The sequence below is a fragment of the Pelecanus crispus genome, chromosome 3 (assembly GCF_030463565.1).
Source record: "Pelecanus crispus isolate bPelCri1 chromosome 3, bPelCri1.pri, whole genome shotgun sequence".
Classification (NCBI taxonomy): Eukaryota; Metazoa; Chordata; class Aves; order Pelecaniformes; family Pelecanidae; genus Pelecanus; species Pelecanus crispus.
This window is the reverse complement of record NC_134645.1, coordinates 75,972,948-75,999,593: the sequence shown is the minus strand read 5'-3', so window position 1 is coordinate 75,999,593 and position 26,646 is coordinate 75,972,948. Positions and strand designations below refer to the sequence as shown.

Here is a 26,646-nt window from a genome sequence, read left to right as displayed (position 1 = left end):
TGCTGCACTCCTCTGCTGCTTCTGGCCTGCACCGACACGTGTTACAGGAATGAGTGTGGTTGCAGGAGGACAGAAATGGACCAGATGCGAAGCCACCCTCAGCATCATGTGTGTGAAGAGCTCCTTCACCAGAACTATGCTTGCGCTAACCCGTACGTGTGTGCACGCGTGCGCATGCACGCACACTCGCTCCTCCCCGTCTCCCAAGTGCAGCTACTTGGACGAGCACCGGCCAAGAGAAGAGACAGCTCTCTTACAGCTAGTCGTGAGAGGAAACGACAAAAGCATAAACTAAACGATTCAAATCCAATAGCCGAGAGTTAGAATTACAGAAGTACTGAAATTGGAGTAGGTTGTGCTGGTTTTCTTCAGCTGAGTAACTGTGCCTACCTTGCTGTGTTTGTGTGTGTACATGTATAATGCGTAGAGGATTGGATGAGTAATCTCATGGTGTGGTGTGTAACCTGTAGTTATGGCTAATACCAGCTAGCGCTCAGCATAATTCCTGCTCTCTTCTGTTGGCGCACACAGCAATCTGACCTGCAATTATTTTAGAAGGGCCTAGGACGAAAATGCATATTTGCATGAAACAGTGTGCATATACGGTGTGCACCAGGCCAGGAGGTATTCATTGCATTTAGTCCCTTGAGCGAGCAGCTCAGTGGCTGCTTTCCCCTTTCAGAAGTGATGGGAGATTCTGCTTGTCTCGCAGGAGCTGGACACAGCTGGCCCTGCTCTTTTCTATTGGGGACAGGTAAATCTGCCGGGTTTGTGAGTGTGACCATGAAGCCACGTGCCAGCTCCTGACACAGAAGGTAAAATGCGTGGCTCGAGGCTGGTGCCACCGGCCAAACAGAGTCAAATGGCAGAGTGGTGGAAGGTGCCAGCCTGAATTGCTTCAGGCTGACCACAAGGGCCGGCGTGTGAATATAGGATACATTCATATTTGTAGCTAGCAAAATAGGTGGGAAAAGAAAGGTAAAGCTGCAGTGGGCATGCAGGGGAAAAAAGTACAAAGGGGGAGAGTAGTATGTGAGGTGAACAGGAAAAAAGAGAGAGCAAGCATAAGTATTTGGGGGGATATTTTGCATTTGAATGCTGGAATTTTCCAGAATGCAAATCAAACCAACATTTGGAAACATCTGCATGTGTGTTTCCAGCTCACAGAATACTCTGATTGCAAGAGCTGTTAAAGGCCTGTTGGTATCAAACCCTCTTTCAAAGGAGGGTCCTTTCCAACATTTAATCTTAATTCTTTACCTAACAGTGTACTTACAATAGGTGAAGATATCTATGATGCCACAGACTAAGATGATAAAAAATAATGTTGTGAATCATACCCTTCCTGCACAGGTGAAACCATCCACCTTAGCCTCTTCCTCTGACAGAGGACTGCATGCTGTAAGGCAGAAGGTTTTGAAGCAAGAATATGATTCTATGATTTTTACATTTTCTCCTCACTGGAGATAATATTCAATTTTCATAAAAAATTTTGTCTAAGGAACTGTTATTGCTTTTTGACTGCTGAAATTGATGCAGAAGTCTGAATCCCAGGAAGAATTTTTCAGCCTTTCCTATTTGCAAATTATGTAAACTGGTAAGCAATTATAAACGCAATCATTTATTTTGAAGCAGGAATTTTTTAGAGGAGACATGCAAAACAGATCACAGCAGACCTGAATAGTTATTATGGATCTTACACATTTAAGAAACCCAGAATTTGGCAGTAGATGAGCCTGTGTAGGTCAATATCTTGACAAAACTAGTGTACAAGAGAATATCTGCATATGGTATCGTTTGTGTAGCATGTAAGTTCCAGGGTATAAATCCGAGTGGGTATGGTTGTGACGTACGTGTTTATGCACAGCTTGCTCACCTGTTAGCGTATACTTTCCTGGACCAACATACTGGAGGATTTTGGGGGGGTTAGTTGGTTTGGTTTTTTGTTTAAAGCTATTTTTCCAGAATGATATCTGTAATGGCTATGTAGCATACAAATGTAAAAGTGAACTATGTAATCATATAATATCATGTCCCTAATGTAGGTGAACTATACTGACCCATTCTATCCAAAGTAACATCATCTCCTAAAGGAGAACGTGTGCATTTTTATGCCCAAATATTATGCATTCCTCTTCAGCAACATTAAATAGAGCAAGGCGTAAGGAGAGACCAAAAAATAGAAAGAGAGGTTGTCAGGAGAGCTCTGTAGTCTTTTGCTGTTACAACACGAGACAGCACTGATGGTTTCCATTTTTTTAACTAAAAATGGCTTGTTACTTATTCCTATCTAGAAAACAAAGCTAAATCTATACACCTAAAACCAAAACAAATTTTTATTAACCCCATAAACAGGCCTAAATCATCCCATTGGAGTTGTCTTCCAGCTCACTTAGAAGTAGCAAAGATCTTTTATGCAAATGCTGAATATTGGCAGGCTGAAATTACTGAAGATAAATGCATGTGTCATGGTTTAAGCCCAGCCAGCAACTAAGCACCACGCAGCCACTCGCTTACTCCCCCTGCCCCGGTGGGATGGGGGAGAGAATTGGAGGAGTAAGAGTGAGAAACACTCCTGGGTTGAGATAAGAACAGTTTAATAATTGAAATAAAGTAAAATAGTAATGATGATAATAATATAATAATAATAGTAATAATGATATACAAAGCAAGTGATGCACAATACAATTGCTCACCAATACAATTGCTCACCACCTGCCAACTGATACCCAGACAGTTCCCGAGCAGCGACCGCTGTCCGCTGGCCAGCTCCCTGCAGCTTATATACTGAGCATGACATCATATGGTACGGAATAGCCCTTTGGTCAGTTTGGATCAACTATTCTGGCTGTGCCCACTCCCAGTTTCTTGTGCACCTGGCAGTACTTAGCAACAACTAAAACATCAGTGTGTTATCAACATTATTTTCCTACTAAATCCAAAACACAGTACTATGCCTGCTGCTAGGAAGAAAATTAACTCTATCCCAGCTGAAACCAGGGCAGCGTGTTATTGCATACACGTGGAAGATGGTAAAGAGCATAATGATAAATTGATCCATTTCATAAGACCATGGAAAGGCTGTCTGTGGTCTTCCATGAAAATCTTGGGAGCGACAGAGAGAAATGGAGAAAAAGAGAGGAAAACAGAATAAAAAGAAGGGCTTTTTGAAATCCTACTAGTACACTTGTGGGTATAGTCGGCTACAATACTTGCTTGGGGATTGATAGAGATCTCATGATCAGCCTATAAATCACGGTGGCTCACAGATCTTTCTAGGGTGTTCCTGCTTCTTGCATAAGCCTAATGTCACCGCTAGCAAAGTAGATAAGCACCCCTTCCTATTCAGGTACTGCATGTACGGTTTTAACAGATGAATGCATATGTCCAAGCAGCGTAGTTATGTCCAAGTGCTACCTTCATTCTCTTCCTTTGCCATCTGTCTGGCATGCTGAATTTTATGCTATCAAATATGAATTGCCTCTTGGGAGTTTCTCACTAGAAGAGTTCAGCTTGGTGCTTGCAACTAGAAACCCACAGCTGTGTGAACAACCCAAAGGATCTAATGCACCTGGGCTGCCCTGCATAAATTTCACCTGAAACCTGTGCTTATGTCACATAGCTTGTCTTACTGTTGGTGGTAAAGTTGGCTGAAAGGGCTGAGCCTTCACAGCAGGAATACGTTTCACAATTTCTAGATCTGCTGTAGAGGATGTAAGCTGAAACACCCAGTGCTGCTGCCGCATCAGAGAGAGCCCTGACTCTCTGCTGTTGTGCAGTTCATGGAGCCATTACCACACTGGACAAAGCAGGTGTAGCTCATCCTCACCCAGGTTGCACTCACTGGGCACAAGGCTGCAGAAAATCAACGTCATAATTTTAAAAAATTATGAATGTGTATTTAAGTATCAAAGAATAGGAACAGTTATGGGATGTTCAGTGGTGCCTTCATTCTTGTTTGATGGGCTTACAGAACCCTTGGCTTTCCTTTCTATAGTTCAGGGATCAGTGGCAGCTACTACCGGCTTTTCCCATCAAGTTCACTTGCAGGTTCATCACCTGTGAATTGTCTTCCATAAAAAAATTCCATCCATTTTTTCTTTACAAAAAGAAGGTTTTCTTGATGCTAGATGCCACCCAGTGTTTTTTTGGGAACTATCATATTAACTGTATTTCCTGAAAGCTTATTATTCTATGTCTCTCACAGTCTGGGGCTGTTTTACTGTTGCTGGCAAACAAGATTTCATACTTATTCATCATGGTCTTTATGACGAAGTTTGAGTCTTCCACACTGAAACTGAGGTAACATCTCTTCTCTGAGAGGGTCAGACAGCCTGCTCGGGCTTTCTGACTGCCTGATTTTGTGTGATACACCTTCGTTCTGCCTGTGCTGATGAGTTTTCTGAGAGAGATGGAATTGGTAAGGTGACCCCTACTTTTGGGATAGTTTCCTCTTCTTGAAGCATTGTGCTGATGCATTGCTCAGCATTGGATGCATCAGTATGACACTGTCATATATAAAATACCAAAAATTCTTGCTCTCTGTGCTTTGCAGCCCTCAGTGCTCTGTTGTGTGCATCGGCAGCTTGTCCTAAGAAGGTGTAATAACTCCCTTCTTTCATGTGCTGAACCGTTGTTGCATGACTGAACTGCCCTCGGCTTCAACTGTGGAACAGGGAGAAAAGAAAAAAATAATTACTGTTTCACAACTGGATTGATGAAATTGTCAAAGAATATCAGTAGTGCCTGAGCCAGATATGCATGCTTGTAAGCACAGGAAGACGTGCTCCTGAACAAAATGATAGATGGCAAGATGGTAAAGGTTTTGTTGGTGTAACTAATGAGCTGGATGTGTAAGGGGGCATCCTGTAGTTGTGATACATGGTCGTAATTCATGCATTAATGGTTGGAAACTTCATCAGTTGATGGAATTTCTGCTTGGATGTTAATTGCGCGTGATGCAAGTTCCTCTTACTCTAACCCTGCAGTTTCACATTGTAGAACTTCATGTTGCAGTTATCAGCCAGAATATCTTCCTAACATATTAGTATTTCCTCTCCTAAAAAAAGGACTCGGGCATATTTCTAATTAGGTGTTGTTTCTCAGTGTTACAGAAAGGCTACTGTGTCAATTACTCTTAAAGCACAGGCAACATGGTATGATAAATGCCAGTGAGGTATTCAGCAATTTGCTTATAAAACAGGATTCATGTAAGGGGAACACTTTTCTGTAATAAGGTTGCTCATTGTGAGTATCACTGCTTTTTTATGGCTGGAGACTTTCTGAGCTTTGTGGCAATCAGCTGGGATCAAGAGAGGAGCAGTCACACCTCACAGCTGCTGTGTCAAGTTTGCGTACCTCTCAGCAGTGTTTTCAGATACATGCTCTCTTGAATTCTTGGTGGGGAGGAGTGGAGGATGTTTAACTTTTAGTGCACCTTGCTGAACATGGTATGATGCAGTACCACATGTTACAGGAGAGTTTACAGAAAGTGACTGAGAGTTTCAGAGACGACAAGCACCGAGTGCTGATTATTTCAGGAGGGATCTTAATACACCATTGCCATCTACTTGCATTTACTCTGAAGCCAAATGGAGGTATTGGCCACTTCTTCCAGCAGCTACCTCCCCCACTGATCTCTTCCTGCCCTCCCAGGACTCCCAGCTCTCCTGGGACTGGATGTCGAGGGGCCCAAAACCACCATTCTGGGAAGCACTGCTTATGTGCTGCCTCCAGATTCTGCCCCTGGCACCAGCTCTTCCTAAAACCACACTTGGCTTTTCCAAGATGCACAATTGAGTTTCATACTGCATGAATTACTGGGGTTGCTCTGTTATGGTAGTATAGCAAGTAGCAAGTATAACACTAGTCTTTCATTGACTAAGCTGCAGCATAGTGGCATTAGCTCTCCTGCATACCTGAGGATCTAAACTACAACATTTTTTTCTATACGTTTAGTGAGATCCTGGATTTCTCTATCATACTTTTGTTGGCTATCACCTTCTATCATGGAAAGATAATGTATGTTAAATTCAGCTAATTACTTTTTCAATACCTTAAGCATGTGCACAATTTCCAATCATCAGCAGCACTAGATGCTTAGTTCAGGTTATAACACTGACTGAATATCTCTTGACTTGTACATAGCACTGCAGGTAATTTTTGCCACACTTTTGGTGGACTACAGACCTCAGCTTGCTAGCATAGCATCTAACTGCTTATCGGTCTCACTCTCAATCTCCTCATTATTTCAGTTGCACAGCTACAATAATTAGATTCTGTATTTTTCAGACTTCGTAGACTAGCTTAAGACTACACTAGGCAGGGACACAAAATTTCCTTTGTCTGTAGATCTTGGTTATCACTTTGTATGCCAGTCATTATTTTGCTCAAAACCAAGACCATGTGAGCTTCAGTCCCTGCCACAAAGCTGCTTTGACCAATTTACTGAAGCTAAGCTGATACACACTGAGCATTTAATTAACGTTTAATGTTCTATCTAGAGGAAAACAATGTCTGAACTGTATTGCATCAGCTTGCACAGCTCTCCACCTTTCTGGGTATGACTGCACTTATTTGCTAGTTCTGACAACTGTGCGTGTGAAAGCTGGCAAAAAATACGTGAAAATGTACTACTCTGACTATACACGTGCCAGAGGTGCTTCATAAACCTATAAGTTATCTTGTTGCAGAGTTTGCCTCATGGAAAATTTGTATTTTTCTTGTCAAAAAAGCTACAAATCTGACTCCATTGCAAAGTTTTTCTAGCCCAGTTCTGCCAGCTCAGGAGGAAAGAAGTGCATGCCCTGTGACTATCCAGGATGGAGGGCTGCTCTCCATCATTCCTCTTGTCTCCCAGATTGCTTGCTCCTTTATGTAGATATATGGATGTTTAATGCTGATTTGTTTATCTGGTTATTCGATACTAATATTGCTAAATTACCAAAGGTCTCATCAAGACCCCATTATTTTAGGTACACAACAGATACAACAAAATGTCACCTGCTCCAAACAACTCATCATCTAAAAAATATTTGGCCTGATTTCTAATCTTAACGGTCATTCTGGGTAAGTCATGCAGGGTTATGTGATAACAAATAGCCAGTTTCTTCAGCAGAATTGCCTATAAATGTCTAGTTGATGTAGTAGCTATATGATGCCTTATGCCAATTAATTAGCATGGTTCAGTGAAGTTTTATGCTTTTTGTGACATACATCGGTAGTCATGCTGCAAAGGATATAAACGGGGTGGGGGTTTAAGTACTTTTGATTGTTATAGACACAACATTGAGATTTCTGGTGTGTATGACTCCTGAAAATATCATAGACTAGAATAGACTAGGCTATTTCAGGTGTGCCGTGGTTTAGCTCTGGCCAGCAACTAAGCACCACGCAGCCGCTCGCTCACTCCCCCTACCCTGATGGGATGGGGGAGAGAATTGGAGGAGTAAGAGGGAGAAACACCCCTGGGCTGAGATAAGAACAGTTTAATAATTGAAATAAAGTAAAATAGTAATGATAATAATAACAATATAATAATGATAATGCTAATAATAATAATACTAATATACAAAGCAAGTGATGCACAATGTAATTGCTCACCACCCGCTGACCGATACCCAGGCAGTTCCCGAGCAGTGATCGCTGCTCCCCGGCCAACCCCCCCAGTTTATATACTGAGCATGACGTCACATGGTATGGAACAGCCCTTTGGTCAGTTTGGATCAACTATTCTGGCTGTGCCCCCTCCCAGTTTCTTGTGCACCTGGCAGAGCATGGGAAGCTGAAAAGTCCTTGACTAGCATAAGCAGTACTCAGCAACAACTAAAACATCAGCGTGTTATCAACATTCTTCTCCTACTAAATCCAAAACACAGCACTATGCCTGCTGCTAGGAAGAAAATTAACTCTATCCCAACTGAAACCAGGACAAGGTGGAAGGAACCTGCAACAATCATCTACTCCAACTGCCTGACCAATTCAGGGCTGAGCAAAACTTAAAGCATGTTATTAAGGGCATTGTCCAAATGCCTCTTATGACAGGCTTGGGGCATCAATCACCTCTCTAGGAAGCCTGTTCCAGTGTTTGACCACGCTCTCAGTGAAGAAGTGCATCCTAATGTCCAGTCTAAACCTCCCCTGGCACAGCTTTAAACTATTCCCACGCATCCTGTCACTGGATACCAGGGAGAAGAGCTCAGCACCTTCCTCTCCACTTCCCCTCCTCAGGAAGCTGTAGAGAGTGATGAGGTCGCCCCTCAGCCTCCTTCTCTCCAAACTAGACAAGCCCAAAGTACTTAGCGGCCTCTCGTAGGACACGCCTTCCAGCCCTGTCACCAGCTTTCTTGCCCTCCTCTGGATAAATGTAAGGACCTTCACATCCTTCTTAAATTGTGGGGCCCAGGACTGCAGACAGTACTCAAGGTGAGGCTGCACAAATGCTGAATAAAGCGGGATAATCACCTCTTGACCAGCTGGTTATGCTGTTAATGCACCCCAGGATGCAGTGTGCCCTCTTGGCTACCAGGGCACACCACTGCCTCATATTGAGCCTGCTGTCAACCAGCACCCCCAGATCCCTTTCTACCGGGCTGCCCTCCAACCACACCTCTCCCTATCCTATTTGCCTCCCTCCTATTTGCCTATCATGAAATAGGGAAGTTATTGAATGCACCAGCTCTGGGCGTTACTTGAAGCTGCTGTGTTTCATGTATTTCTATGTGCTCATGCCTGCATTTTCTCTATTCGTAACTGGGTTTACTCATGCCTTTTGGAATTCCTGCCATGCATAAAACAAGGTGCTCATGCTGTGGCCAACAATGAAGGAGCCACAATGGGTTGGTGTGTTCTGCATGCTTCTCTTGAGCCTCTGCTGCTAGTCACCTTGGAGACAAGAAGTGTCCTGGACCGGCCCCACAATTGCTTTAACCAAGTGCCAGCTCCTACTCTTTCTGCTTCATGAGTATTTAGTGGCATTTCTTGAATAATCTATGGTTGTTCTGTGAGGCTTTTACTATAACCCATGATGGTGACACATTCCCAAAGCTTCTATATTCCTCCAGGGATAATATTTAATATTTAATATTTAATTTGGAAGTTTAGCAAACCTTATTCCAGTTCACCAACAGTAGTGTGAAGTCCCAGAAGGGGAATAACTCTGCTAGCTTTTCCCACGGCTGCTGCAAATAGATGCTCCAAGAGGACTAAGTGCATGTTTGCAGCCTTTTAACGCAGAAGAATACTGAAATACCTCTAGAGATCATTGAGCATCTGTAAAGCCATATTTATCTTGGGCCATCCAGCCCTAATGTATTCTGAACTCTTCAACTCTCCCCTTGGCCCAGGGCAAAGATGTGAAATAGTGCTGGGTATTAGGATTCTATATATTTTCAGTTAACACTGTAGACTCCAGATGAAGTTTTAATTCTGCCAGCAGTGCTTCTTTAACATCAGCTTCCCATCTTATTCTACTTTAAAATGCTCCAATGTGATCGCTAACCTAAGAAGAATCATCATAGTTTTGGAGTGTGTATGTTCCCATAGTGCTCATACCGCAAAAGACAACACTCCCATTTTCCGTTATTCGCCAATAGCCTGTTTCCTCTTAATCGTACTGTCCTCTCAATAGTCATCAGCAGACAAATTTCCTTCTTAATAGATATCTTTAGGCTTCATGTAAAAAGTAGGTTCTCTTTTATGCTTAACGCATGTTGTATGCAGTCCTTGCTCGTATTTCATGCCAGCACCTGCTACTAGGTAGTAGTTTGGTGAGTCCCAGAACCAGGCTCACCTGGTCTCTTAGGGATTTATGTCTCAGGGTTGAATGAGCAGGTACTGAAGAAGATGCAGAGCCCAGACGCTGGTGTCTAGTAACTAGTGAGTTTACCTCGAAGCCTGTACTTAGTGGTGACAATGTGAGGTTTTTCTCTCTTCTGCTCAGTTACCTATTTGCATTAAACCTATTAGGAACTAATATCTTTGCACTCTGTCTGTGTCGGATTAGATTTAAATTGGATCAGTGTGTTCAAATGTTATTGATGGGGAACACAGAAAGATACACAGTCCTTGACTTCCTTATTCTCTTCTTATTGTCTTCTAAAGACAAGGCGAGAAATTCAACTTCAGTTGGATCTGCTTGATCTATGGGTGGTTAATAATAATGACAATTTACATTGTGTCTTTTTTTTTTTTTTTTTACTATGTCAGGCAAATCTCATGCTTTGGGGAATATATTTTATAGGAATCACAAATAATAAGTAGATAATTCATTATTCATATCTGTCTGCTGGGGGAAAAATGTCACAGAGTGGGCAGGTGGCTGGGACCAACTTTTTGTAATGAGTTGATGAAGGTGGGGTGGAGGGGGAAGCTCATGCACCCTAACTGATTCCTCTGCCTTAAACAATGAAAATTATTTCTTTTAAGATTATTTGACTTTAAGTAAGGCTTGTGAATATGATTAACATGACCAAGATTATCCAGGAGGATAAATTATTCATGCAAATTACACAATTATAAATGATATGCAGAAATATATAGAGATTTCTTTAATTTCTGGTAAATTTGAAAATGAGATTTTTTTTCTTCTGAAAACCTTTCTTTGTGATGCTGTAAGTAGTTTCACAATAGATAAAATAGGATAAAAAATGAAAAAAGGGCCTAACTGCAGAGCTTATGGAGTAAAGTAATGGGATTGTTTTGAAATAGTTCTATGCGACAGTGAGCCAGATTTAACCCCAAAAGTTGGCAGACTACAGTGTTAGCTCAGAGGTAACTTAAATCTGAGAGTACTGTAGATCAGAAATCAGTTTTGAAAATTTCATGTGTGAAGACATAAGGACGTAACCAAATCTCAGGTTCAAGGAAAGGCTCCAGCTTCTCGGTGTGCTCATGTCCCTCTGCATTACAGAGGTGCAAATGCTTCTCCCAGAATGCAGTCTGCCATTCAGGAAAGGTGCTTACCTAAGTTTAGGCTGGGAGATAAAACAACTTAAATGAAAAATTTGTATGCTAGAAATATCACAGTGTTTTTTATCTTGATGTTTTAAAGGGCTGGGACTTTACAGGTCTGGTTTTTGAAACAGTGCACCATTCAGAGCTTTCTTCAGGTCTTACACGGTTCTTGACATGGGCTGTTTCTTGCAGTTACACATGACAGTAACTTACAGCATTGTGTCTGCCGCCAAGGGAAAAACTATGTAATCTAGTGGGCGGGCAGGTAGAGAGAAACTAAGGCATCTGCAAAATCACCAGCTACTTTATTGTTGCAGTTTTAATTGTAATTTACTCTTAAAAGTAAATGGTATGACCAGTAATGTCATGAAATAAGACATCTGAAGATTATCAGATCTAACCACAGAGCTTAGGCTGGATCAAAATCAAGGCACCAGAAATTAATCCTTTCATGTTTTATGAAAATGCGTATTCAAATTCCTAGATCTGACTTCAGCTATTACAACCCCATGCAGCGCTACAGGCTTGGGGAAGAGCGGCTGGAAAGCTGCCTGGCCGAAAAGGACCTGGGGGTGTTGGTCGACAGCCGGCTGAACATGAGCCAGCAGTGTGCCCAGGTGGCCAAGAAGGCCAACAGCATCCTGGCTTGTATCAGGAATAGTGTGGCCAGCAGGAGCAGGGAGGTGATTGTTCCCCTGTACTCGGCACTGGTGAGGCCGCACCTGGAATACTGTGTCCAGTTTTGGGCCCCTCACTACAAGAAAGACATTGAGGTGCTGGAGCGTGTTCAGAGAAGGGCAACAAAGCTGGTGAAGGGTCTGGAGCACAGGCCTTATGAGGAGCGGCTGAGGGAACTGGGGTTGTTTAGCCTAGAGAAGAGGAGGCTGAGGGGAGACTTTATCGCTCTCTACAACTACCTGAAAGGAGGTTGTAGTGAGGTGGGTGTTGGTCTCTTCTCCCAAGTAGTTAGCGATAGGACGAGAGGAAATGGGCTCAAGCTGCACCAGGGGAGGTTTAGATTGGATATTAGGAAAAATTTCTTCACAGAAAGGGTAGTCAAGCATTGGAAGAGGCTGCCCAGAGAGGTGGTGGAGTCACCATCCCTGGAAGTGTTCAAAAAACGTGTAGACGTGGCACTTTGGGACATGGTTTAGTAGGCATGGTTGTTGGGTTGATGATTGGAATGATGACCTTAGAGGTCCTTTCCAACCTTAATGATTCCTAGTTTTTACTTTCATTAGAAATAACCCTGCCCCCAAGCCAGGAAACATGAAATTGCTACTCTCCCCTTAATTGGTTTAGTGGTGGACTTGGTAATGTTAGGTTAATGGTTGGACTGGATGATCTTAAAGATCTTTTCCAACCTAAACGATTCTGTGATTCTATGATTTACCTCCAGGGCCAAACCAGACTGATTTGCAAAATCTCTAAAAGAAAATAGCAAGTCTAAATACTTCAGATGAGCTTGTAATTTAGTAACTGGAAACCTACGTTATGCCATGTTAATAGGCTAAGCATATTATAGAAAAGAGGAGGATCAAAATTACAAAAGCAGTAGACAGAAAGGGCACAAACCTTACCTTCAGTTTGTGTTACTCCTATGATAATCTGGAGATCAAAGATTATGTAAAGTACCTTTTTCTGAAGTGCCAGCCAAATAAATGTAAGTATGATAGGTAGGCATTCAAATAGGATGGAGTTGAAACAGACAATGAATATAAATAGAACCCCTTCAAAACTGAAAAAAACCTGTTGATTGTGACTGGTAAGTAAGATTTACTTCCTAAGAAGGTGAAAACACATTGCCATGTTGTAGCTCACCCCCAGCAAGTCGTGTATGCCAGCTCATGTCCTGTGACTGTGATCCACCTCAGCAGCACCACTCATTGCAGGTTTGCTTCAAGACACACGGCAGGAAGACCTGCAGCCTCATTGTACACTGCATATTCGCAGCAAGGGCGATGGTGACGGCTGCTGGTTTGTTCAATGACTGCTGTCGCCTTGTGACAAGTAGGATACATGCACGATTCAGCCTGTGTCAGAGAAGGGGGTATCTGTCCCCTGCCTGGGTCCCCTGTTACTTGCTACTCGCCTCCGACAGGACAAACATTAATTTGGTCACAGACTGCTCAGGGGACAGTCTGAAAATTGATCTGAAACCCCAAAATCTTTGTTTCCAGGCAGTTCTTTGCCCTGGCTCACTGTGCAGCCCCACAAGCACCAGTGCTGGCACAGGGCAAGGGGCAGGGAACGTGTGGCTGGCAGCTAGAGGGCATGGGAGCCGCTTGTAGCAGCGACTTGGGGCTGTTACACCAACAGCATGTCTGTGCGTTATGCAATTTTCCTACTGTGGGAGAGGAAGCAGGAGGGATCTCTGGATAAGATGAGGTTGGATAAGATCAGATGTCCTGAGGAGGCAAAAGGAGCTGAGGTTGTCTAGTCTCCCAAAAGGCTTGCTGAAAACGTGGTATAGGACAAAAGCAGTGCAGCATATAAGCAGTCATCCATAAGGTGAATAGAGTATATTCAGGTGTTTTGTGAAGCCAGACTGGAGGAGCATTCCTGTAAGAGAGCATTTTCTCTATTGTGTAAATAATTAAGCAGTTGGTGGTGTTTTGCCTTTAGGCAGCAGTATTACCATAAAGTAGTCAGCAGTAATACAAATAGATATGAGGAAATAAGAAGCCATTCTGGGGCAAGGATTAAAGTCACACAGAAGAAGGACAGTTCTTTTGAGCTTTTTGGAGAGCTGAAAGCCTACAATGGGCTTTAAGTCCCCTGAACCAGCAACTTGGCCAAGCAGGAGACAAGCAAGGTATTATTGTTCAGGCATGGGAGCCTCTTGGCATAGTAATACAGAGAAGATCTGTGTTACCCCTACATGGTATTACGCCATTTGACTGCCTCCTTCCCCTCGTCCTGCAGCAGGGCTGGGTGACTACAAAGTCTGTAGAGAAGCAGCATTGTTACTGGTGAAGAAAAGAGGAAAAAAATCAATTATCCTGTAATTGTGCTTTGTAACTGAGATTCTTTTTCAAAGAAAGTGATAATAAGTAAATTCTGGTCTAATCTTCACCCTCTGTGAGACTTTTGCCTCTTTACCATGTGGCACTTGACTCCAACGCTCCCCTTGGAGGCAGGGGAGGACCAGCGTGCCCAGCAGCCCTCCCTCTCCACGCTGCCTTCCCCCTTGCAAGTTTCCTGCACATACTTAGATCTCTTCTGCTGAGCTCTGTAAAGCAGAAGTAGAGCACAGCTCCTTTGATGATCTTGATCTAAATAGCAAGTTGTCAACTGAAGTAAAAGGGAGAGACTGCAGCGGATGAAAGAGAAGCAATATGCTTATGTTCTGGCCTAGCAGTGCTGTTATTCTACCTGTGTCCCAAGCCCATACACAAATAATTGGGAATTTGCTGTCTTAATGGCTGTTGGTTTTTTTAATTGTACCTCTGTGGCTGTGTGGGTGAATGCGAAAAGGTTTTTGCACATATATATATATGTATTTTTGGTAGACAGTGCACAGCTAAAGCCTCTTTTAATTTTCTCTCTAATTTATTTTTAATTTTGTAACCCCTTAGGGGTAAGTCCTTATTATATGATGTAAAATCATCTCTTCTACAAAGCAGCTTATTTGTTGATTTTTAATTTGAGCCAGCAGAGGCAAAGCTGTGGCTTTTTTCCAAACACTGAGAGCTCCTCTGTATATATAACTGTCGAGTGTGTGTCTCACTGCAAAGTTAGTAAAAAAATGTAAAACCTAAACCTGTCCTTCTAGAAAGGGCAAAGAGGAGGTTTGTATTTCTCTGTGTTAACAGTATGTTAGACTTCTGAATCTAAAACATTCCTAATATACAGCTTGCTTTTAAACCTACATTACATTTGGATTAGACTGAATATGAAGGTTACCTTTTCAAAAGCTTGAGTGCTGACAGAAGTTAGGCATTTGCTTTTTGAAAGGAGATCTCCATCAAAAAATGGCACGGTCTGAAGATGGCATTACTCTGTGCACTCACATAGATGCATGTTCACCAACATCAATATGTGCTGTTGGCTCGTTGGAAATGTTGCCTTTAAGCTAACCTGCACACTTCATGGTTTGGTATTTGTTTGTATGACTGGCTGGAAGACTTAGTCACAGTCCTATTGAGATAATAACAAAACCACACGATCTGACATAATCTCTCTTCCCTTTACATTCAGTGGGAGAGATGTTTATTTCAAAACACTGGCTATCTCATCCTAAACAATTCATCTGGAATATGTTAGATGAAAAATGCTTTAAAAATGCTTTGCCAGCTAGCTCAGGTGTAGGCATCTACATTTGGTCCTTCTGGCCTACCATGCTTACAACTCAAAAGACCTGAGTAATTAGTTTGCTTTGATTTGTCATCAAGGCAAATAAAAAACCCCAGATTGTCTCTTTTTGGTTTGTTGTTTTTTGTTTTTTTTTTTTTAATTAAGTGTGATATTTTTCCCCCACTTTGTTTTTAGGCAAAGGTGATGTTTATCACTATTCAGGATGTAAACTTTTGAATGAAGCTCTCTGCTTTTCATTTTAGTCATCCCAAGTTAAGTCAAGTCTTTCCACTTATCTCCCTAACTCCCATTTCACTTCTGGTCTCTGAGTTCCCTGAGGATGCCATCTGTGATTGCTGTCCAGAGGTCCTGTCCTACTGGCAGCCCACGCCTTCTCCAGGCTGTCTTCCACCGTTGCCTTCTACTGGGTCACTCTTGCAAAAGTGTGACATTTGAATATGGTGCCTTTATTTCAGCCCCATCTCAAAACCGGGACTCCACCTGCCTCTTCCTTGATTTGTCCATAGCATTGGACTGACACTCACTGCAGATGATCATCTTCTTTCTCCTGCCCTTCCCTGCAGAAAATCTCCCACTTCAGGAGCGATTCATTCCCTTCTATGAATTGTGATGACAATGCCAAAAAAATAGAAAGCAGTAAACAAATAACAGTCCCCACATGAACGATATTAAACATGCATTGCCTTTTGCTCAGATATACCCTCAAATGGGGTCCGTCAGTTTTGCTAATGCTTGTAGATCTGCACAACTGATATGTTAATGATAAATGATAACAATAATATGGGCAGAGGGATGCAGTCAGAAGCCAGACCTTTCTTACACACTAAGTAACAGGAGACGCAGCAGATGAGTGGAAGCGAAGACTAAGTATGTTCCACAGAGAAGGATGAAACTCCCGCACCAGACTTTTTTCCAGAAGCAAATTCTCTATTTTATTTTTGTCATGCTGAACGCCTGTACATCTCTCTACTTTCCACTGGGCAAGACAAAGACACTTGCTGTGAAGCTAAACCAGTGTTCATCAGAGCTGCACGGTGCCTGCATAAATTCATTTTGGCATTGCTTTTTGCTCTGCAGAGCCTTCTCAGCTAAACCTGATCTTTTGCGGTTTGGAATATCTCAGAGCTGTATATCAAAGATAAAATACCACTTGCCAAATATTTTTCTTATTTCTGTTGTTAGCCCAGAAGGGATTGAGAAAGCAAAAGAGAGAACTGTGTATGTCAGTTAAAATTAACAGATTTAATTTCCATCTCTGGAAACTCTGACTTTACCTGTTAGCCAGAAGTCATGACCATACATTCCTTTTAAAGTGAACTTATTTGACCATATCTGAACAGTACAGTGATCTGCAGTTGGAAATTGAAGCTGGAGAAAGCTAGCACTGGCAAACCAAAGGTACCAAAAGATTCCTTAAGATTCGTCTGTAGTCCTTGCTCAGGCAGCCCAATGCCAGTGCCAGTTCTTGAACCTGCTTCTTTCTGCTTTGTAGGTGCCACCAAGGTCTTACTGTCACAAAAACAGATTTAAGTGGGTGTTGGAATAGAGACTGCAGTGACTCTGAGAGGTTTATACTGTCTAATAGTTTGATGTCTTTGATTTGTAAACTTTCTTTTTACAGTTAACAAGAAAAATTGCTCTGAAGTGTTAACCATGCCTTTCCATGCCATTGATGTTTTTCAGCTGGTGTTTTGACGATATTATCTGGGCAGCACAAGAATTAGAGATGTGGTTTCAGTGCCTGCAAAGGATCTATCTGCATGTTTTACACTGATTTTAGAAGGAATTAGGACATCTAAACTCAAACGCTTTTTTGAAAATACCTCCCTAAATGTATTTAAAAATAAAATCTACAATATTCCTCTTTCTTCATGCTCAAATCATCATAACAAATACATAAATGTAGTCATAATTCATGTCTGCAGTGCATTGTTCCTGTACCCCAGTACAAAAAAAGGGTGGGAATTTCTTGTTAGTGAGTTCTCCTGTGAGTTGGTGGTAACAGGGGAGTGTGGTATGGTTGAATGTACTGACTCATTCTTTTTAGGGTCTTAAATAATTAGCCTACTCACCATCTTGTTTCTGCTGTTTCGCTGCTTCTTACTGAGAGAAGGTGAAAGAGGAGGAAAGAGAAAAAGAGAAGGGAGGGAAGAAAGGAAGGAAAGCTTTTTAGCATTTACAGTTTTGTACTCAGTGTCATTATCACTGTAACAAATAATTAGGCTCTTGCCTAATAATATCCCACTGGAAGTGTGTATGCATGAGCATCTGTTAATGAACAAATGTCAAATGATTCAGATGCTTGGTTCAGGTAAATACCCACTGAGGTCGCTCAGTGGGGCCAAGATTTAATGTCTAAGATCTTGAATTATCTGTTTTTCTGTGATTGCATCTTACAAGATCTGAGGTAGTCCTGTCCTATAGAAAGACTGCCATTTTTGATGGTATGGCAGCACATATATCACTAGGTCTATTAGAATCAGAGAGTGAACAAACTTGTGATGATGGAAAATGATGAGGGACAACTGGGAAGCCTGAGCAAGTTTTGGTGGCAATTGACAGTAATGTTCATTTTCTTCTGTAGTTTCCACAGGCACTTAGAAAGGCTGCAGCAACACGAACAAATCTCAGAATAGTGGGGGGGGGGGGGGGGGGGGGTGTTAACTTTCAAGACAGTTGAAATTCCATTTATGGTACTTTGGCAGTAAAGATCAATCCTACTTAAATCCCGTTTAGGCTATAGATTCTTAAAGACCTCCAGTCGTACTGTGTTCAGTCATAGTCGGTATGTCCAGCCCCTTTCACAGTGGGGTCCCATCGTGTCTGGAGCTTACTGTAATGCAAATAAGTAACAGGTTTGCCAACCCTCACTAATGAGCTGGGTTCTTTTGAATGGAGAACAATAATAATCCCTAGCCTCGCATGAGGAATGCTTTGACCTTTTGAAAGCTGTGGGTTTGATCTGCAGGCTGTATTGTACTGTCAGTCTTCACGTGAGTGGAAATTAAGTACTGGGTGATTGGCAGGGCTCCCATAGAAGGCAGCGAACCTGCCTACTTCAGAAATCGATCCTGGGAGCAGAGCAACCTGTCACGCAAAATCTGCTTGTCTCCGTGCAGCCGTTCTCTAAACAAGTCTGATATTTTGAACCTCTAGGATCGTAATAACCATTCTTGGAGCAAGATCTGTAATCTGCCCAAAGGTGATGCTGTTGCTCTCCTCTAATATTCCATCATATTTGCAAATACTGGTAATCTCCCACGTCTGGCAAAGCCCCCTTGCATCATGTGTGATACAACATTTATCAGTATGTATTGAAAGTGTAAATGTATGTAATAAACTGCTCTATTCTTTAGCATTTTATATGTGTGTATATATGTGTATATATAAAAGTAAAACTAAGAACACACTCACAGTCTGCCCAAGCTGCACTTGTTTGTCCTGGCATTGTTTACCTCGTAAGTGAAGTGACAATCTGACCCTCACATATTGCTTCACCAAGCTGGCTGTTTTAATATCTGCAAGACAAATAAGGCGTGTTAGTTTTCACCTCCTTGCAGTACCTCTTTATATATGGTGCTTTTCAATTGCATATTGTAAATGTGAGAGATCTTCTAGATAATTTCTCTTGACAGGCTGGTATTTTTTGCATGTAAACCTAACTCTTTTACATAATTCTTGTTTATTACCACAGGAGAAGAAAACTTGCTGGCAATTTTGAAAAGGAGATGGTGGAAGTACATGATCCTGGGGATAATAGATATAGAAGCCAATTACCTGGTAGTCAAAGCTTATCAGTACACCACTCTTACTAGTGTACAGGTAAGGACTCAAAGGATTTTCCCTTTTGAGGTAAGATAATAGCTCTTATGGGGTCAGTGGTGCAGTGTCCATTGACTTCAGTGCACTCATAGATGGTTGTTGCCTGTGTCTTTTGTGTATGTTTTAATGCTGTCTTATAAGATGCGTTTTTCCATATTGGACTATTATTATTACTCAGTATTTTCCAAACTGTACAAAAATGTACTGGCTCTCATTTTATTTTCCTGTGCTAAACCATTCATAATCACATTTTTGGCTTTATCTACTTAATTTGGTCCTTTAAGGAAATATTTTCAGATGGGCTGAAATGTTTTTCCCACTTTATATTGTGCTTGGAAAAAATACAAGCACTTCTTTTAGGATTCCATAATTAGATCTGAGTGCAAAAGTTGTCATTAAGTAAAATGAATGTAGTTATGATGAAGAAGTCTTACTTTAATGCAAGCAGTTAGATGTGTTATGTTATATAACAGCTTAACTGCAGCTATCAAAAAGTGTACTCTCCCTTAAAAATTATATATGCAGCGAACAAAAGCTAGGGTAGTGATTTCTCCAAATAACTAAGGTGTATATTTTAAATACAAACACAAAAGAATCAGGCTTCTTCCCATTTAAGTGGAGAAGAGAATAATAGAAACATTTTAAAGAGACTGGAAATTGTCTATCTTGGGAAATCATTGTATACTTCATTGCTACTTGTTCTAAAACAAACCTACTCACTTTTTACATTATCTCTAAATAACTGGGCAACACTAAGTAGTGTTCAGTGTATTTTACACCTTATATGTCTGAAGTTTGCATTAGAGCTGGTAAAATAGAGGAGCACCAGTTAATGTTCTGCAGAATCAAAGCTAATTAGGAATATATCTCTTCCATTGTTGAAAAGTGATACTGGAAAATACTGAGCCTGTTTAGCTGAATAAGAAGCAAAAATAGAAGAAAACTATGAATTCAAGGAATCTGAATGTGAGATTTATACTAAATATTCACAAATGCCTCTGCCATCAGAATCTTGGTTTAAGAATTCTTTGAAATGTGCCTAGACAAAGTAATATTGCTTTTAAGACTTTTCCAAATCAGATTACTCAGTATAGAATAAAACATAAATCCACGTAAACCTCATACTGCCTGATTTTATAGCTCAAAGAGAAAAGCAAAAGGTGAATCGCTTCTTTTGCATGTTCACTCATAGCAAGTAGGAATAGTGGACTGAGGAAGACAATGCAGGTCATTAAATCCCATCTCCCACAGCCACCAACAAGCACGTATCAGAGGTTTGTCTGCCTGGATCCATGAAACACCGATTCCAGAAGATGCAAACCCTCCCGCTCTTCTGCAATTAGCATGGCCTTTGGTGTAAGCGATCAAAAACTGCAGTGCGAGAAGGAAGCAGGCAGGAGAGTTCAAGGGCATTGCCGGTGTCTCAGCAGGGAATTTGTTACCTGAAATGAGCCACACTCTCCTTTTAGACTGAGAGAGAGAGGAAGGATGGAACAGGAGAACTGTCATAGGACAGAGACCGTGTTGTGTCCTTTTTAGACCTCTTCCACATAAAGATTACAACAGAGTTCAGGTCTCTTTCCCATGTAGCTTGAAAGAGGGAGGAAGTAGAAGCTCAAATGCCATCAAACTTTTTTCCAGGAGTGGAATGAATGCAGTGTCTCCTTTTCCCATAGTTGTACTGGATTGCTCGGATATGCACAGAGTGACTGGGAATACCTGCTGCATTTTAAATTCACTTCATGCCTTAATTTGAATGAGCTGCTAAGTATAGACAAGCCCAAAGATATGGTGAGAATGGGACAAGCATGAGGTTATGCCTTAAAATGCTGAATCAAATGACACGTTTTATGAAATGTAGCCAAACAACACCCTATTTCACTTAAAGATGAAACAGAAGAAGCTCAGGGGATTATTCAGCTTGAAACAGCATTGGTCAAAGTACGTAATGGCGTGAAATGAAGACTGAAGAAATGGAAAGTAAAAGATGGAAAAAACCAAGCTTTTCCTAGAATCTGATTTCTGAAGAAGCAAACAGGACCACTCTCTCGAGAGCATCTTCCAAAAGGCCTGATCCTGCAGGAGTACTACCTGTGAGGCTATAAATGCTTGCTGGCACATAGCAAGAAGTGTTCAAGTCCTTTCAGAACTGAGAGCTGAGAAACCACTACTACCTACCACAAATCAGGACAGCTTCGACTGAAGGCTGTGGGACCTATGTCGATGTATACATTGACTGAGAAACAAGCCTCTCAAGTCAGTTCCGGGATTTTATTCTCAACAAGCTTTACACCAAGGCTTTTTTGATAGGGAGAATATAAGATTTGAAATTGTCACTTCAGTATATGAGAAATCTTGCAGTATTTTTATAGTGGTGGTACATGGACCATTTCAGTAGGAAATCAGTTTTACAGCATATACTACTTTTCCACATGGGATCTCTGCTCCGTCATGCAAAACTAACATGCGAGTGTACTGGGCTTGTGGTGCTTTTAGGCAAAAAGCATTAAGCTGCTCCCAGCAAAAAGCCAAAGTTTAACTGTAAAAATATACCTTTATTGCAATTGATTTGCAGTTCTGCTTTCACCAAACAACTCCAAGCACTCAACAGCTTGCTTTGCCAAGCAGCTTTAAACTCTTAGGACTGTCAAAGTTTAAACTAGAAACTCCATCTTTTTTTGTAATTGATATTATGTCATCATGGTTCCAGGAAAAGACTGAAAATGGTGCCCTACTTTCCCCCAGTGTTTCACACCCAAGTCTTTCCTATACTTTCCTTTAAAATTTCCTTTTGGTTTTGGTGTGGGAAACCAGAATTTTCTAATAAACCTTCCTATATGTCTTTCACCGGATGGCTTCAGAACCACAGTGAGCGAGGACACATAGGCATAAATCAGAGATGAATATGGTACCTAACCTTTACTTTTGGACGTGCTTCTGATTATTTCAAATCCTCATGTACTCTATAATTACTGTGTGAGAATGTGGCACTCAGCTCCATCATAAGATGAGAACAAAGTACTGTGAAGCCTAGAAACACATATTTTTTCACTTAAAAAAAAAAAAGAAAAACAAACTAAAAGTAAAAGATGTCCCTTATAAACTAGGTGACAAAAAAATTAGATTGAAACCCAATGCACTCTTTATGTTTCAAACATCGAGGTGTAGGTCAATTGCTAAGGATAAAATCCAAGGTACCCTTTAGGTACCTGCAGTGTAATCTAGGTGCAACTAGATGCAATAGGACAATCCAAGAGACCCACACCTAATTGCCTACGTATGTAAAATATCATCTAACATCCCCCAGTCTATGTGTACTAACCTGCTGCTCAGAGCACAGTCCTGGGACATGAAAGCATGTGTTTGAACCTCTCGGGTTGCTCCTTCTTTGGTAGCTTTAGGTTCTGGTTCTTTGCACGCCCAGAGTGCTTCTGTATTGACAGAGCCAGATGCCTAAATACCTGCCTCCACTTCAAAATTCAAAAGCTAAGCATTCCTGCATCAAGGTACCCTGAGGAACTTGATTTGTTAGATATGATCTTGGCATGCTTCAAGTGCTTGCAGAAAGCCTGGAGTGCTTTCAAAATTGCAAAGGTAGAGCCACCTTTTATATAAAGCCATAGCTGTTAAAACAGTAGCCCACAGAAAGGGCTTGAATTAACTCCATCATAGCTGGGGGGTTGAAACTCAAGCTTCCCGCAGCCATGAAAATGCTCAGGCTAGTAAATGAAGACTGTTCTCTAGAGGGTACATTTAAAAATTGCGTATACACCAAGTAAAAGGCACAGTAGTTTGCCAATGAATCAATTTGATGTCCGAAAACAGAAGTGCCAGAGATCGGTCACACTTAATGCTCTCAGACGCATGTGTCCTGATTCCCAGGTGGCCAAAAACTTGCAAAATGATCTTCAGTGTATCTTTGATGCATTAATCTAACTTGCACTACATTTTGCAGCCTTCTTGCATGTCAGCTGTAGCAGGTGCAGAAAGTGCATTAAACACTCCCGTGTACACTAGCACCCGATCCCATGGACTTTTTTTTAAAACTATACGCTTAACTTTCAGGACTGCCTGTGATAATGCTTTCCATATTTATCCTAATGATTTTTAAAACAACGCTGGTGTAGGCCTGTGGAAGGTTTAATAACTATTCAGGAAGGGTGTTTTAACTACTCTTAGAGACGCCTTTTACACAGCAGATAAAATTAGTTGCCCCAGAGGGATTCAAACTGAAGTTCTTGCAGTTATTTCCATCTAGATATTTAATTTGTTTGAAACTACATTTTGACTTCAGCTTCTCTGTACTGCATTTACAGTGTACCGCACACGTACATCCTACCAAGTCCATAATGTCTTGCACTAAGCCTGTTATGATACTAACATTTGTAATCTTTGCTGCCAGGTAAGTGCTTTCGCATCATGCCGAGCTTCGTTATGAGGCAGAATGTCCTCTCCCTTCTCCCCTATTGTCCCCACGTTAATTAGCTCTCCTTTCTGCAAATACACTGTTCTGTCCACCTGCATATCACACTGTTGTTTTGCGCTCTCTAGAGGTAACATTATCCTTTTTCTGTGTTATGACATCACATAGAAATCTGGACTATTTCTGCAACGCCTTGCATAGTGGTAAAGTAGCATATGCGTATGATGTCACAAGAAATAAGGCTCTGTCAAAGAGAGAACTGTGTTTCCAAATAGTGATTTATCTGGTAATTTATTCCTTGGGCAATCAAGCCTTTGATTGGCATGATGAAAACAAAGGTAGTAAAAGCTGGGATTTATAGACACCAGGAGACAGACAATAAAACTACAATGCTGATGTTCTCAGCTACTCTTAGATCACTGTGAGGCTCAGCAGTACATCATACTTCCAATTACCTCTGGCAGTTTTCGTACCTCAACAACTGCCACCAGAAAAGGAAAGGAGTCAGCAGTAAGTGCTTATTATAGTAGTGCTGGATGGCAATAGACTTTGCTTTGTTCTTGGTCCCTGTGGACTCAATGTGCATTGAGGCAGAAGGTTTGAGATAATTTTGAAGCAAATCTGGGAGGTGAGGAGCAGGAGATTTGCAATATTGAAGTTGTTGATCCACCTTGTCCAGTGCTCGCTAACATGAAATGTCTTAAAAGCAGAGATAAATTCCACTCCTTCCCTTCCTCCCCGCTTCCTATGCATGTAAGATTGACCATACTTTTCTGTTTTGCTTCAGGGCAGTGAGGGAATACTGCAATGTTAAAAAGGTTTGCAGATCAGCACGTGCAGAAGTGTTGCATGCCCTACATTTATACTGTGAGAGTCTGTGGGGTGTATCTTGCATCTGATTTATTATCGCACTTCAAGTTGCTGTTCTGTCTTTTAACTGTGTTACATTCCTATGGTTCGCAAACCAGCCCCTACAGTATCCTCAGTGTCTGTACATGGTTTTGGAGTCAATTGAGCTATCAGCAGCCAGAGCTCCTGCCTCTAATGGCAAAATTCACCCTGAGCCAAACTTTTTACTAACATAAATATGCAAAATCTCATTAAAGTCAGTGGAGCTGTGCCCATTACAACAGCAGAGATTTTGGTGTTCTGTGCCTATTTTGCATATTCTTGAAGGTGAAATGCAAAAGCAGAGGTTTTTCTGCAGGATATATCCATGATTTTTCCTAGGCCAGGATCTAATCCCCTGCATAGTTTACAGCAACTGGTGACATGGAGAAGTTTCTAATAAGTAACCTTGAGAAAATGGTCCTCAAAGCCCATATCCAGTCATCTTACTTAGAGAGAAGCAACCCATAAAATAGATTTTTTTCTGCAAACATGTGACTGCTGGCAGAGCTGTCTGCTGTCTTAGAATGATCTTTTTCCAACAGTGGTATGTAAAATCAGAGGAGGAAAGCAATTAAAGGAAAGGCCATTTCAGTGGTCAGTTTGTTGGTAACACTTCCTAACATTTGGGCAGATCTTGCATAAGCACAGCTGGAGTGCGTGTAACGAGAGGAGAGGATAAAGAGGTGTGTCATAAGTTTTTTTTTAAAAAAGAGTCAAGATATGATTACTTGTGTTAGTAGTAAAGCATGTCCATGTGTAGACAGTTGAGAGCAGAGGAACTGTGGGTTGGATGTGGCCACCACCTTTCATTTAACATGGCTGCAAGAACTCACTGAATTCCTTTTATGTAGAGGGAAAGATGGAGCTGTAATAATCCTCATCTTGGGTGTTGGTGCATGCAAGTCAGATGTAGGTGAAGGGATTTCACTAGTGAAAGTTTTGAGGGAGTTTCTGTGTCCGCAGGGAAAAAGAGAAATCCTGAGAAAAGATTAAAGGAACTGATGGGAACAGTTATAGAAACATTGGTAATGTGGCCCCAAGAAAAAAATTAGAGGTCTTGTGGGCAAGATACTGATTTAAAGAGGCTTCAGACTGGGAGCAGTATTCTAGCTTTTGTTTCTTCCATGTCATAGTAATTAAACATTTTTTTTAAACAAATGACATCACTAACTGATTCTTTCACCAGTCTCCCTACCCGGAGTACATTATATATTGGCTGGATGAAAAAAGTAATAGTTTTAAAATTAATTCCATGATTATATAAAAAACATGTAAGAAAGCAATTAAGTTGTGATGAGATAGCAAATAGAAACGTGACAGGTAAAAGCAATGCTCCTTTTTTATTTGAATTGCTTGAAATAACCCTGTCAGAAATGCTGCCAGCATCCACACTCCCTGTACGAGATTTCGGTCGCAGGGTAGTGTAATTGCCACACAGTTCCCCTGGAAGCCAGCAGGCACCTCTGTGAGGTTTCACATCTTGGCTGCTTTTGTGCATGTGTAACGTACAGTTGAATTGAGTGCGTGTGGTATTGTGGAGGTAGTGTGAAAACTGGAATAGCAAGAGCCCTCGAATGGGCAGCAAGCCCTTTCTTCCTTTGAAAAAACAAAGCAAATGTCAGAAGGTGTGTCTCTTACTGGATATAGCTCTTGCTGTTGTATTAAACTTACCAGGTCACATGCTGAAATTCAGCAGCCATCACATGTACTTCACCATACAACACTGGACAGAAAAGGCACTGATTTTACTGATCTCTCTGCTCTGGAAGAGTAGGCTGAGTAGAGGGTGCAGCTGATTCTCCACATGATTTGCTGGAGGGCAGCACTAATGAGAAACCCCTAATGTGAAGAAAAGGGCTTATAACTGGGGGGGGGGGGGGAGGGATCCAATGAATGTTTAAAAAGGAAGATTCAGCTCAGCTGTTCCTATAGGGAGTTTGCTGACCAGCTTTTTTCTTTTTGATATCGCTGCAGATAAGCAGTTCACCCTCTGTGTTACAGACCTTTCCTCTAAAGTTTGCCAGCTCTCCTTTCCAATGACTAACAGTACATTCTTGCTACCTATGTACAAACACATGCTGAATTTGTGAGATCAGAGACTGGATATTTACTGTTAGCAAGAGAATATTTGTCTATGATTCACAAGTATAATAAAGTCAGTGTAATTTAACAAACATAATTGGAGAAAATACATTTCAGCATTGTGTATCATCAACAGACTTTGATGCGGTGTGATATTT

The 26,646-nt window shown here is 41.4% G+C and overlaps 1 protein-coding gene across 1 annotated transcript in view; it reads left to right on the top strand.

Annotated features, from left to right (window-relative positions):
* SLC35F1 (solute carrier family 35 member F1) overlaps positions 1 to 26,646 on the top strand; it is a 258,471-nt gene that overhangs the window by 186,087 nt on the left and 45,738 nt on the right. The window contains exon 3 of the mRNA XM_075708029.1: positions 18,965 to 19,092. Coding sequence (XP_075564144.1) covers positions 18,965 to 19,092 — 128 coding nt within the window. The remainder of the gene's footprint in view (positions 1 to 18,964; positions 19,093 to 26,646) is intronic.